This window comes from Colius striatus, chromosome 3 (genome assembly GCF_028858725.1).
Source record: "Colius striatus isolate bColStr4 chromosome 3, bColStr4.1.hap1, whole genome shotgun sequence".
In the NCBI taxonomy this organism is placed as follows: Eukaryota; Metazoa; Chordata; class Aves; order Coliiformes; family Coliidae; genus Colius; species Colius striatus.
The window spans coordinates 80,188,464-80,202,816 of NC_084761.1; the positions used below are offsets into that span (position 1 = coordinate 80,188,464).

General features: G+C 38.5%; 1 protein-coding gene across 3 annotated transcripts in view; it reads left to right on the forward strand.

Annotated features, from left to right (window-relative positions):
- The window catches only part of CCDC149 (coiled-coil domain containing 149), a 52,497-nt gene that overhangs the window by 19,650 nt on the left and 18,494 nt on the right, over nt 1–14,353 (forward strand). For all 3 annotated transcript variants that reach the window (XM_061992643.1, XM_061992641.1, XM_061992642.1), the window contains exons 4-9: nt 1,602–1,709; nt 7,199–7,315; nt 8,773–8,945; nt 10,378–10,450; nt 11,753–11,837; nt 13,068–13,212. In XM_061992643.1, coding sequence (XP_061848627.1) covers nt 1,602–1,709; nt 7,199–7,315; nt 8,773–8,945; nt 10,378–10,450; nt 11,753–11,837; nt 13,068–13,212 — 701 coding nt within the window. The remainder of the gene's footprint in view (nt 1–1,601; nt 1,710–7,198; nt 7,316–8,772; nt 8,946–10,377; nt 10,451–11,752; nt 11,838–13,067; nt 13,213–14,353) is intronic.

Below are 14,353 nucleotides of genomic sequence, written 5' to 3' on the forward strand. Positions count from 1 at the left end.
CTCATAAAAACGTCCTATGAGACTCTCAGGTGGCAGTGAAAATGACTAGGTAAAAGAGCGGGACTAAAATGAGAGAGATATCAAAATAGAGAAATGGGGGAGTTGAAGAAGAAGCACAGCAAGTTGGCAACCTAAAATTAAACCCGAAATACCAAGAGAGAACTGGGAACAGTCAGCTGATGCAGTGGCCCAAGGATTAAATTTAAGGGTATCTAAGAAATATTGACTTGAGGGGCATTACCAAGTTGTGCTTAGAAGATATGAAATTTCTTTTTTCATTTCTTTTTATACTCTTCAGATTTATGGCAATAGATGACACACCTAGCTGGCCATAGGCAGTGGCTTGAAAGGCTGATACATTAGCCACTACGATTATAACTCCCGTAGAAAAGATGTCATTGGTAGGCTTTTCCTGTGCTGGGTGAGTGGGTATTTGTGAGATATTTTTAGGGTAAAAACATAAACAAATTTATCTGCAGAGTTTGCTTATTTTCAGATACTATAGTCAGGAAAGGAGGAGATTGCATTATTATTTTGGTAACTGATGAAGCTGATGGAATTTAATTGTAAAACTGAGGACCAGACTGCTCCCCCTGCTAACTTAGTAGGTTGGCGTGAATGCTAATTTTTGCCTTGGTGTATATGGGGTTGGAGTAGGGGGTATTTGGTTTTTTAATCTCTAGCTTTCTATTTTTCTAGAAGTCTACATAATATTTACAAATATCTAAATGGTGGATGTCAGGAGGTTGGGACATCTTTATTTTTCTGTTGTAGCTAGCAACAGGATAAGGGGTAATGGGATGAAGCTGGAACACAAAAAGTTCCATTTAAATAAACAGAAGAAAAAACTATTTCACTGTGAGGGTGAGGGAGCCCTGGCACAGGCTGCCCAGCGAGGATGTGGAGTCTCCTTACTTGGAGGTCTTCAAGACCCGCTTGGACACATTCCTGTGCGACCTGATCTAGATGTACCTGCTCCTCCTGGAAGACTGGACTAGATAATCTCTAAAAGTCCCTTCCAACCCCTACCATTCTATGATTCTATGGTTCTACGCTAGATAATAACACCAGTCAGGTCATGTTTAAAGTTCTGTGCTACTAAATATCTAGATACAGCTCTGTAAAGGGGCAGGGACTGGGGCTGGCATCCTTTTTCATGACTAGATGTCTGCTCTAAACTCTATTTGGGAATATAATTGTATTGTAATTGTTTCTCAGCTGTGCCTTTTGTCTAATTATTTGCAAGTTTAAAACTATTGTTTTGACAACTTTATATAAGTATTGTCCAAGTACTCTGTAGTTTGCTCTTCCCACCAGCTAAGACATCAGAACTAGTGTAGATGTTTTCACTTTGTCTTGTTTGTGTGCTGTTCTGGGAGTGTCTATGCACGCATGCTCTATGGGTTTCCTAATGTTAAAGATAAAGTAAGACTAGTGGCTTTATTGTTATCTCTCTAATGAAGCATGAGGTCTGGATACCAACAAGAATAAAATTAAAGATTTTTGGCAGATAAGGAGTAAGTCTAGGGTTTCTTTTCAATCACCACTTAAACTTCTCTCCACAGGCACTAACTTCTGACTAACATCTACTCCTTTTCTAGGCAAATCTTGTTCAACTGCTGAGTGAGGCTCAAGATCGAAATAAGCATCTTGGAGAAGAAATCAGAGACCTTCAACAGAGACTGGGAGAAGTAGAAGGGGACAATAAGGTATTATATTTTTTTTAATCAGTAATTGCCATGGAATATGTAAGCTGAGATGGAGTTTTGCATTTAAATCTTAGGGAAAGAAATACAAGGGATTACAGTACTTTTAGAATACTTCAATTACAGTAAATATTCAAAACAGTAGAACTAAAGAAGCTTGTACAGGGTATCAGTAAGTGCAGCTTATTTTATATTCTTGTGTGCTGCTTTTGCTTTGCTGTTCTTAACTATGTATTTTGCACCTAGGTTTGCCTTAATGATCTCAGCCAAACCAAGGACGCTGTCTTTCTTTTGAAATATATTTTTAGTGGTATTTCGTCTTACAAATTAGTATGGATAAGCATGACTTCATCATGTGGTAATTTTCAGTTTTTTTGGAGGGAATGAAAATGCAAAATTTTAGTAGATGATAAAACCAGGGGAGGCATAATTTTTCACTTTAAAAATGCAGAGCAATTGATTGCAAATATATATAGTAGGCTTTGTCTTGAGCCCTCATCCTATTACTCTTACATAACCAATTTATTTTATTACTAAATTTAGTAAGTTATATGGAACATTGCTCAAAATCTGCCATTTGGTATTAATCAAACTCCTGTTGTCTCTGTTAATTGAAATATTTAAACTCAAGTCAAATGTGTGTAACATTCACAGCTGGAGCTGTATGCAAAAGTACATTCAGAGATCAAACTAGTGAGAAGTTGAATTTGAGAGCTGGGGTGGTTAACGAAGTAAAAAATGAAACAAATAATGAATGATAACTTTCCTTCCTCAACCATAATTTTAAAGTTACAGGGTTTAAAAATAATTAAAAAGATGCAGTTTTTCATTATTCTAAGTTTCAATTTTCTTTCCATTTAAGTTCATTTTATTTTCTTTATTTCAAACATAAGTGTATGAAGATAATGTAGTTTTATTTGTTGTTTGTCACAAAGGACTTGCTTGAAGGCGTGCAGGGAGCTGGGAGAGGGTCATCAAGTGAGACCTCAATTTGTAGTATTAGTAGAATTCAGTGTACCTTGCTCAAGTCTTCAAAGGCCAGCTTTCCCAGTGTTTCTTTCCATTTGTGTGTTACTGTTTGAGCATAGTGTAGAAGACAGTGCCTTGCATTTCTCCAGTATCATGCAGCCTTTCCCAAGCCAGTCCTGAAAAAATAACAAGGATTTTTAAGTACATACGGAACACAGGTAGTAAAACTACATCATATTTAAATACCAACGTTATGTACTTATTATACTTCATGATACCAATATGATCTTAGTAACACAGATCCTACTTAGTGCTTGAGCTGGCTTTGTTTAGATTTACCTTTGCGGTTACCTTGATGCTAGCTGGTCATCTTTGTGACATCTGTATTCTCAGCATGAGTTTAAATACATGGTCCTCATAAAGAATGGAAAATTACAAAAATAATTTTTCTGTCCACTGTGCCCCTCTCTAAAAGTGGCAAAATAGTGCATCACAAAGAGGGGGAGCAAAGAACTGCATCTGACAAGGATTAATTTGGACTAGGATTTTCATGTTTGGAACTCATTCTTCACTTTCCTAGTAAATGAGAAAGCTTATTTTAGAGTCAGGTTGCTGTTTTTTAAATGCCTAAAAAAGCATTGCCATCTCTCTGAGGAGTTTAACACTCGTCCTGTGTCAGATTTTGCTCCCTCCTAGCTTTGGCGATGAAATTCTAGGCTTCATCCCAAAGCCATTCTGTTCTGATCATCAGTTCTCCTGTTCTGGCAGCTGGGTTACTTCAGGCACTGGAGTCCAGATAATGCATGGTATATACAAAGAACTATAATAATTTGCTTGTTCTTACATTTTCCCCCTGCATTCTTCTTCCAGCTTTTTCCAAAGTGAGGGAGGGCATCCTGCCCAGCTGGTCTACGTCAACCTTACTTCTGGCAAGAGATGAACAAACAGCTGCTTTTGCAGCAAGTGAAGCTGCTTATGGATGAACAATTCTGCCTGTGTCTGAGCAGGGGTGACTCATGCAGGCATTGTCACTGAGTGGCAAGAGCTTTGTAGGACTAAAAAAGAAAAAAACCCCTTTAAATATCACACATTAGCTCTATTGATAAAGAATTATTTTGATAGCTTGACTTGTTTTTGACTGCCTTAATGATTGTTACTAGTGTGGCACAGTCACTTGGATTAACAAGACCACCTTAAAACTGGTGACATTTTACTTGTTGAAATGAGGTTAAGTACATCACCAGTTAGGCAATAACAAATTACTTGCATTTGGTTTAACTGGACAAATTTTTTTCCTCTAATTTCATTTAGAATTCTGTTGGCACTAATAATAAAACTTGAGGCAGTGTCTGGAAAGATTTGTTGCTGCAGTTTGAGAAATACAGCAATAGTTAGACTGCAGTGCTCCAGCAACAGATATCTAAGACTATTCATTTTTATGATTGATCACAATCTCTTATCAACTCTGACACATGAAAACTATTCTATGTTTATGATAGATATGTAAATCTTTTTATTTCCTAACATTCTGGCAGCAATACTAGGAGAACAATTACTGAAACTTACAAGAGGACAGTTAGGGAATGTAATTCTCTTTTGTAAAAGGAATGAAAACAGAAAGCATATGAGAAACTGGAGGGTTGTGGAAGACTAAATGACTCACTTGCCTTCACTTGAATTCCTACCCATGCAAAGAAATGGTTTTGTAAGCTGTCGAGAGCAGTGCTGAGCAAGAGGCAGCATGGCAAACAATGGCTGCCGTATTACTGACAGCGTAAGGCAGACAATCATTCATGCAGCAACAGTGTAAAATATCAAATGTTACATATGTTTTGGCAGAACTGTGACTTAAGGTAGCAAATTTGCATAGTTCTAGTCCACTTTTTAAGATTTTGTGGGCAATGTGGTACAGACAACTGCTGTCAGTGACTGTGGTGAAACATGATGGGTTTCTGCCTTCCATGAAGAATTTAGTGGTTATGCTTGTTTCTCTTTTCCTTCTGAATGTTTTATTGATAATCAGGAATGTACGACTTTGGCACAGGCTTTACCTGAAGACACCTAGCCTGCACAGCAGCTATTGAGGTGAAGCCTGTTTGGGGCACTGTGGAGTTGCTACAGAGGTGCTACTTTATAAATAATTATTTTAGCTGACACTGATTAAGAAAAAGCTAGGATGTTAATAATAAAGACTAGTGGCTTGCAGCACTGGATTGTTTTGATTAAAAGTCTATGAGTTCTTGACAAACAGACGCTATCTCCATTAAGGTGCCATTAATTTAAATGCACTCTGCTGTGGATGCTGCTCACAGAGTCCTGAGGGATAACATTAACCTGTTCTCTAGCTACCAAATGAAATTGAGCAGTCCTTTCCTCATTGATTTCTGAATGACAGAAATAAAAATACGTCAGCCAGAGGGCAGATGTATAAAGTTTATAACAAAGCACTAATATATGAAATAAACCCTTAACCCTCTGGCATAACACTTAGTGTCTCTTTGGGTCACAGCATTTTCAGGGAAGGATTTTGTAGCAGGTGGTGTTTCCTCATGAGACATTCACAATGCAGAATTAAAGGACTTGGCCTGTTCTGCCCTGTTAACTCTCTGGTTGGCCAACTGTCTGAAAGAAGCACTCTGTCCTTGTATGGATCGGTATTTTACTTTATTTTATCTATGTTTATAATGCTGGTTTTACAGGCCAAATTTAGTTTTCTAAAACATCCTTTTTGTTAGACTTAAAGCTTTTTTTTTTTTTTTTTGCTTCCAAATTAGTAGTAAATAAGGAGTTTTCCTTTTATTGGCAAACTGTTTGACCTTGCAAGTAGTAATTGCTTGCAGTTATAATTTCATCTTATGGCTAACCCCCTCCGGGGCTGGAGGAGAGTTGGTCATAGTACATGAGTCATAAATCTGATCCAGTTCCCAGCCTGATGCTGGGTGTTGCGCAGAAGTTTTGCTCTGCTGCAGGCATTGGAGGCACTGGTAAAGTGTGATTTCCCCTTCCCATTTCCAGTTTTTCTGAACAAGATTGAGTCCTCAAAATGTTATCACATTTGTTTCTTACTGCCTTCCTCGCTTGCAAGAGATTCTAGAAATCAATCTAACTGAAGTAAGTCACGTTACCACACCTTTTGTCCATCACTTGTTCATCATACCTTTTAGTGTTTAAAAGGACCAGTCCCATAGCTATAAGGCCAGTCCAGGGTTTGCTAGTTGCCTTTTGAACTGACTTGTGTTGTTAAGGAAATGAATAGAACTTGTATCTCATAGGATCCATTCAGCCTTACTAACTGTGCAGTGGTTTGGACTTTTCCTGTGGGGACAGGAAAATGTGGTTTGCCAAAACCGGTTACTTTTGGAGGCACAACTTCCTCTGAACAAGTGAGCTGCTTATTAGAACAAGTTGTACTAGCTTCAGTGACTTGAACTGAACTGGAGCTGAAATAAGTGGGGAGGATGATTTTGGTCGTCTGTCTTGCATCAGCAGGTTTTTAATTGGCACATTGCAGCTATGGTGACTGGCATCCCATAAATACCAAAGATAGATTTTAATATACAGTCTTCTACTTCAGAAGATTGATTTTTTTTTTTTCCTAACTGCAGTATAATGATGTACATTAATTCCTTAGTGCAGTCAAAGATACAGGGAAAGTCAGACTGGTTACTGTGTTGGGTTTCTCTAATCTCTGTGGAGCTCCTACAAATGAGGCCATGGGGAGGCCACACTTTGGCTTAGTTGTATTTGGTATAAGCCACTGTGAATACTGAATGCCTTACAGGCTGTTATTTTAATACTCTTGAAATACTTCTTGAAATAATGCTTCTTGAAAGGTAGTTGCTTTTTGCTTTGGGTATGGAATATAACTGTATTAATTCAAGTCTGTTTTCAGCAGTCACAGGGCTTATGAGTTCATTAGCTGAGCATTTTGGCTGAGTCCTTTGGTTGTTGGCCTGTCTTTTTTGTTTTTAACATGAATTAACTTTTGTGAGTAGGTGAAAAAAATAATGCACAAGCAAATGTATTAGCAGCTACTAGTGCAGATTCTGCACTGATGTGGGACAGTGAGATTTTAAGTGGTATCAGTAAGATGAAACTGGACAAGCCACTTCATATCTCTTTATTCTTAACTAGGAAGAGTTCTCTGCTGCAGAGAATGTTAAGATTTACAAGTGAAAGTGACTTTATGAGAATTCTCTAGTTTTGGTCTGACTAGAATTAGTTCCTGTCACTCCTAAAAAACATTGACCACATGTCTGTGTTTACTTGGTCTTTCATTATTTGTATACTGTAGTGACTATTGTTGCAGGGTCTAATTCAGCTCCTGTTTATGCTCTGAGTGTTTGACTGGAATTTTTCACTGAGAACAGGACTCAGCCCTCATCTCAGAAAAATTCCCTCTGGGTTAAATAATACCGTTTGGCCTGGGAGAGATGAAATCTATGACAGCTTTCTAATGGAGATGTACTCTGATGCTCCAGCCTGGGTTCTTTTGCTTAACGAATCTGTTTCTGTAATCGCAGCTCCTTCGAATGACAATAGCAAAGCAGAGACTTGGAGATGATGAAGTTGGGGCTCGCCACTTTGCAGCACATGAACGGGAGGACCTTGTTCAGCAATTGGAGAAGGCTCGAGAACAAGTAATAACTCACTGGGCATATACTGTCATGTTTTACAGAGCATGCAGTAGCAAGTAAATGACTGCTTCTATTACGTTTGGAGGGCTGGTAGCTGATTAACATTGCAAATGGTGGTAAAAGTGTTGAGATTTTTACTGAGATAGTTCTTACTGAGCACAAACTTCAACATGCATAGGTGGTTAGAGTGAGTTTCCTAATCACAGGAATTCTTTCTCTAGATTATTCAGTCTCTTCTTTTTATAATGTGCAGCAACAACTTTTGATAATTGAATATTGTTAATGAATGCCAGTGAAAAACACTCCTTAGTGAAGGCTGTTACAGCTGTTCAGCACAATATGTGGTGGCTGATGCATCTCCTAAAGATATAATTGAATTTTCTATAGACATGTTGTTAGTCTCCTATTCCTCCTACCTTTTAGCTATTTCTTCCTCTCTTTTGAAAAATCCTTGAAAAAGACCTCTTTTCCCTACCTCAGCTCTGTATTAATACTGTACCATGCAGCACACAACTCATCAGACTCTCTGTAATAACGATATGTAGCCTTCTGGATAATTTGGGAGGGGCTTGTGTTCTCTGTTGTTTCCATGCTCATTCGTTCCTATGATTGTCAGTTCCACCCTGAATGAGCCATTTTGTGGTCCAGGATGAGATGTGTATTTTCTTATTTTTCAGGCTTCACTCAAGTACAGTGCTACTTTAGCTTACCAGGACTGTTGACTGCACTTGATCTTCAAGCGTTGTTTTCTCAATATCTCTGTTCCCAAGCTTGTACTCTCTGTGTTCATCACTTGCCCTCTTTTTTGTGTGGTCTTCTGTTGTCCTTCCTGGCTTGGCAGTGTTTTCTAAGGTGCCAGTGAAGACTTCTCTACTCATTGCAGACTTTTCTCACACTCTTTATTTCCTCTCCTTGGAAGTCTGAAGCTCTTTGTGCTGGACTATCTTTCACCCTTGACTCCCTCATCCTTTTGTTTAATAGCAAGTCTCACCCTATCAACTCTCTGCTGGCTTGTTTTTTGTTTTCCTCAGTTGTTCTTCCTATTCAGTGGAACTTCATAAAGTCCTGTAATTAGTACAAGTTCCCCCTTACAGACTTTGCCAAATTCTTACTCAATTGAACTCATTCCTGAGTCTTACAAATTATATGCTAAAACCATCTTCACATGTTTCTAGCAGAATTATAGTATGGATTAAGGTTTCTTTTGCTGTTAGCTTTTGATTGTTTTCTAGAGATTTTGTAAAAGAAGTGTTAAATACTGAAGTTACTTACCTTCAAATTAATGAAATAATATAAAAATAATGTAAAAGTACCAGGGATTATGAGCTTTGGAAAAACTTTTGGCTATCCAAAATAATTTCTGTTCAGACATGCAGTGCTTGTTGCTTGTTGTAGTTTGGGTGTTACGTAACCTTTTGGTTTAAGTTCACAATGGTCCTACAGCTCCCCTTTCTTCTCAGATCGAGACTCTGAGGTACGATCTTCAGGCTGCACTGGATGAGCTACAGGATGTGAAAGAGGAACGCTCTTTTTACCAAGATAAGTCTGACAGACTAAACCAAGAACTTAATCATGTCTTAGGAGGCCATGAAAACCGTATCATCGACGTAGATGCGCTATGTATGGAAAACAGGTGAGTGCATTGCAAACCTTACTGTTTCCCTGGGACAAGCAGTGTATTGCTTTAACAGGAGCATCAGCAAATCAGTCACAGCAAGACTGTAAACTGTGAATAACAGATTTTGGTAATTTGTTTTGCCTGTTTTGTTTGTTCTGTTGCTAACGATTGAATAGTGTTGAGAAAGGCTGAAGGAAGTTAACAATGTTTTACTTGGCTACAGACATGTCAGTGATATTCACCAGTACAACTAAACAAGGAAAAGGACAAGAAGTGCAGACCTTTTTATTCCCATCACTTTGTGGCACCAAAGTCAAGGATATTAGAGCTCAGGGACTCACAGGGAGATCTAATGGGTTAATCTTGGATTGGAAACAGGGACTTTGAGTATCCTGAGTTAAAAGTTTCAGACCTAATTCTCACCACAGGGAGAGGCTGTCAACATAGAGTGATCTGCCAACAAAAGTTGCTGGTGAAATCACCCCAGTAGCTAGTCTTGCCACTTCCTTGGGAAAAAAATCACGTGTCTTATGGTTTCTGCTAGGGACGACAGAGAGGAGTCACTGACATAGCTGTAGCAGGTACTTCCCTTAATGTCAACAATTACCTTAAAGTGAAATAGATCTCATAACACACTTTCCATTTGCCAGAGACTTATGCTTCAGATAGGAAAGTGTAGTACCAAAGGCATTACTTCCTCCAGGCAACTCCAGGGTTTTTTGTGGTTCACATGGCCTACAGAGTTCTCTGTGGACTACTCTGACAGTGATAGGATTTTTTTTTCTCCAAAATTGTTGTATTTTCCCAAACGCTAATACAGCTGCAGTTGCACTACATGAAAGAGGATATTTTATAAACCCTTTATACATGAAAAAGATAGTTTTCTATGTGGAAATAGCCATCTAATCCTAACTCTGTTAGGAAGAACTATACTTTTTCAGTTAACCTTATACCATTTTTCAACTATACTGTTAAATTTTCTACTTTGTGATTGCTAATGAGAGATGCCATGTAAGTGATGGATATTGCAATGCAGAAGTTCTGCACAGTTGAGTCTTGTGTTGACATATATACAAATCTTCATGTGTCCATCTCGCAAACCTTCAAGTACAGAGTACATGAGTAAATGCTTCCTGTTTCTTATAGACATAAATATATCCTTTTAGCTTCCCTTCTGAAAAACTTGAGGACTGATATAAAATAGTTGTGCAGAACGCTTGACAAATCTAACAGAAGGGCAGCCTCCTTTTCTGATGCAATTTGTTTCCCTACTTCAAGTTTTATGGGGTCAAGAGCAGTAAGATTTTGTTATTTTATATCCCTCACAGAACTGCAGAGGGGAAAACTCTCAGTAGTTCAAAGAGAGGACATCCCAAATAGTAAATAGGAATGCTTGAGGCAGTACTTGAAGGTAACATGAAGTAAAGGATTACATTTCTTTTTTCAGGTATCTTCAAGAGAGATTAAAACAACTTCAAGAGGAAGTCAACCTTCTTAAGTCTAATATTACTAAATATAAGGTAAGATCCCCTCAGCGTACCATCTAAACCGTGCGTCTTTGTTCATGGAGGTTATTGTTCATTTTCATATGCATTTAAAGAACAAAATGATGTCTTCAGCATTAGCATTCTGACAGTGTCAGTATGCATACATATTACATGCTCAGTCTTCCTCTTGCACTTCTTAGCTGATGTACTACAAAAGGATACCCATTAAGAGTATGTTGAAAAATGAATTAAATACCTCTTTTTAAGTTCTGAGGGGGAACCCTCCCCCTGCTGAGGGGGTTGGTGGCTGCTGGTAGGTGAAAAGTAGCAGGTCACACAGTGTGTGGTGAATGACTGCAACTGTGCTGCTGTCACAGGCAACTCTTGTATCCCTATTCCCTAATGGCTGCACTGTGTCTGTCTCAGTGACTGCTAAGTCTTCATTGTTCTTCCATTTTGGTGTGAGATATACTCGTGTTTTGCATGAAACCTTCAGGACTGCATGCTGAGTGCAAAATATTCTTGCCTTTCCCTGAAGTCAAGCATTCTGTTTTCTTCTGCAGGTGATTTTTGGGGTGTGGGAGGGTAGGGTTACTTGTCAGGGCATGAGAAAGGTTGTCTTAGGACTGTCAGTAGGACTTATTAACCATTTAGGTCACTATGAAGCAGTCACAACACTAACTGCATTATTGTGCGTGAACAAAGCTCCTCAAGTACCAAGTTAATTTCAGTGTCTGTTCACACTTAGGACTTGGAGCTCTCGGAGTGTGAGTTAGTTTATCAGTGAAAATTGAGTATCTTGGTGGTCTGGTGGGTTTCACATAACTGTAATTGTTTTGGAAGAGCTGGACTTCTGTAACAGGATCATTCTGTTGCTAACTCCTGAAAGTCCATATTTGCTACTAAAAGGGCTTTGGGAAACTATGATAGAGGCATTTGAGCATTCCCTTTGAAGCCTATCCAAAGAAATACTGGGAAAAGTCTGATTTTGTTTCAAACTGATACTCTCTACAGGGTACTGCAATATCTTCACTGGCACTTGGCAGATTATTAAAAAGCAGGCAAGTCTTAAAATTGCATGGGGGAGCTGGTGGGAGAGACTACAATAAAATGATTGCAGTGAGACAGAACGAGTCTTTGTAATATTGCAAAGACTGTTTTGGCTGGAGAGTAATAGCCCAGGAGAGTTACACTCCCATAGGTTACTGTGGGTGTAAGCTCCAGGCCCTGTAGTGTTGATCTCAGACAGAAATAGAAAGCTCCAGATTCTTTACTCCTAATGGAAGTATTTGTTGACTACTCTTTTCCAAAATAAGATTTTTGTTGTTTCCTTAGAATGCACTAGAGAGACGGAAAAATTCAAAGACTCATAGTAGATCCAGTAGCAGTGCTCTGACTGGAGTCCTGTCTGCAAAGCAAGGTATTATATAAATGCAGCATGGTATTGCATATCTCATTGAATTCCTTCCATTTTACCTCTTAATTTCAGTAACCTTTTGCTCACCAACACAACCAAAGTCTTTCTTCTCTTTCCTGTTTGTTATTATGTGCTAATTTTTGTCCTTTTCTCAGTTGAAAATACAGTTTGCTTTTTGAATACTGCTTCTTTTGTTACTCTTTTGCCATTCATTCTCTTCCTCATCAGTTTTATCTTTTTTTTTTAATCTCTAAACCCTTCTGCAACTTTAACCCTGACAAATCACTTCTTTATTCATCTCTTTGCTCTGCTAACAATAGCAATCACAATTCATATTCCAATGAAAAATAGACTGGGTGGTGGAGGAGGGGCCCTAAGTCAGGTTTTCTGCTGCTGTTACTGGAAGCTTTTACATTCAGATGTTTTGCAAGAAATCCTTTTGTCCAATGTTTTTCCATGGGTAGCAAAATGGAGTAATCTCTTTTTACCCTTCCAATGAAAATTAGGGAAGATTAGGAGAGAAAGGGGAGGAGAAAATTTGTTGAGTGTGCCTGGCACCCTGCTGTGTAGGCTTTGGTGTGTTCATACACACACACAAGATAAGTAGCATTTGTCATGGTAAGATGAAACTTGCTTTTCTGGTTTTGACTTCTGTCCTCTTCTCTGTGTACTTACATATATCTGTATCTGTAAAAGAGGCAGAGCCAGACTCTACTTGCAGATATTAATGATACCTGTGAACTTCCTGATGTGGTTGAGGGGTACAGGCTCTGAGCTGCAGAGGAAGTGTTCATGGGTGACTGTATTTTCACATCAGTTCTAAATAACCTGAAGGATCTAATCATTCTGAAAAGTAATATAAAAGCTTCCTCATGGGCTTATGTTTTAATGTTAGGTGGGAGAGAAATGACTGTTTTTACCAATTATAGGCTTGTAGAAGAACGAGTTTGTTTCCTTCTGAAGAAAAATAGTTTTCCAAAAGCAGGGTTAAGTTCCCATGTGTCTGTCTACACTTGTTCTGGCAACTGCTCTGGAGGAACAATCAGCTTTGAAAGCCACCACTTTTATGCCAGCTAGAGATTATATTTCAGATCTTTTGACTTGGTTTGTTTATTGAAGAAAAAAATCTGTATTCGTTTAAGTAATGAGAATAGTTATTTAACGCTAAGTAAACATTTGTGTCACATCTCTGTGCATAAGAAGCCAAACTCATATGTGTGTTTAACATTATAGTCCAAGAGCTGTTGTCAGAGGATCATGGATGTAGCCTACCAGCCACACCACAGTCCATTTCAGATCTCAAATCACTGGCCACTGCGTTGCTGGAAACTATCCATGAAAAAAACATTATCATACAACACCAAAGGCAAACCAACAAGTAAGTAACATGACTTTTAAGTACAACAAACCTTATCAAGCTTCATTACAGTTATAGTTTTGTGTGAGTTTCAGGGAAATGGGAAGGAAAGTCTGTTTTCACAGAAAGTTCTTTGTCATTGATAACCGTTGGATTCTTTAGTTTTTAAGATCGAGTATGTGTGTAGAGAAAAAGTATGTTTTCAAAGTAAAGTCTGGAGTTGCCAGAGACCTGTCTGTCTCTCTGCTAAGCAAGGATGGATTTAGCTGCTCAGGTTTAAGACAAACCATAACAACAAGGGGAGAACTTCTGGCAGCTAGTCTGTAGGGAGGGCTGAAGAAAAGCTGCCAGGAAAAAACGACACCTCTGAACTGGAAGAGAAGATAAATGATAGTTTATTGTTAATGTAGGAATTTGCTGATGAACTGTAGTGGAGATAGTAAATGTTACACCTAGGATCTGAAGAGGTTTAGTGTGACATTTGTCACAGGATAGTGGCCTATGTGTTCTGCAAGTGGTAGCTGTTGCTCCTGTAGTTACTTTACCAAAAGTTATAGGAGATAAACACAGTTGAATTGCTACTATATCATTTTTTAAAAATCTGAACTGAACTTTTAAGGAAGATTTGTTTACTCTTACCTGTTCTACTCATCAGTAGAATTCTTTTGAGTCTTGCACAGCTCCTATCATGGCAGAATATAATAATTTTGGACACGTTTTCTGACATTCTGATATTATTGTCTTCATACAGCGTATGAAAATCAGAGCTGGGACGTGTTCCTTGATTCAGTGCTCGGGTTTTTTACCTTTTTTTTTTTTTTTGTTGAACACTGAGTCACTACTGGTAATCAGAGGTTATTCAGGCTTCTCAAAAGCACATCAGGACCAGATGCCAGAAACAGGCAGACATCTTTCATGAAAGGAAGCAGTAGTACTGAAGTAAACTGTATTGCACTAGAATAGATGATTCATTTTCAAAATTGATAACTCTGATACCAGGCAGACTCCATTGCATAATTCTTAGTGATGTGGCAACAGAAGTGGAAGAGCAGTTTATAGCCACTCTTAATACTCTTGAGAAAGCAAATGCCTAATCAGCTGAAGGGAGACTGAAGCAGTGAAATGCAGCCCAGATTTGTTGGCAGCTCAATCAGTTCATGTC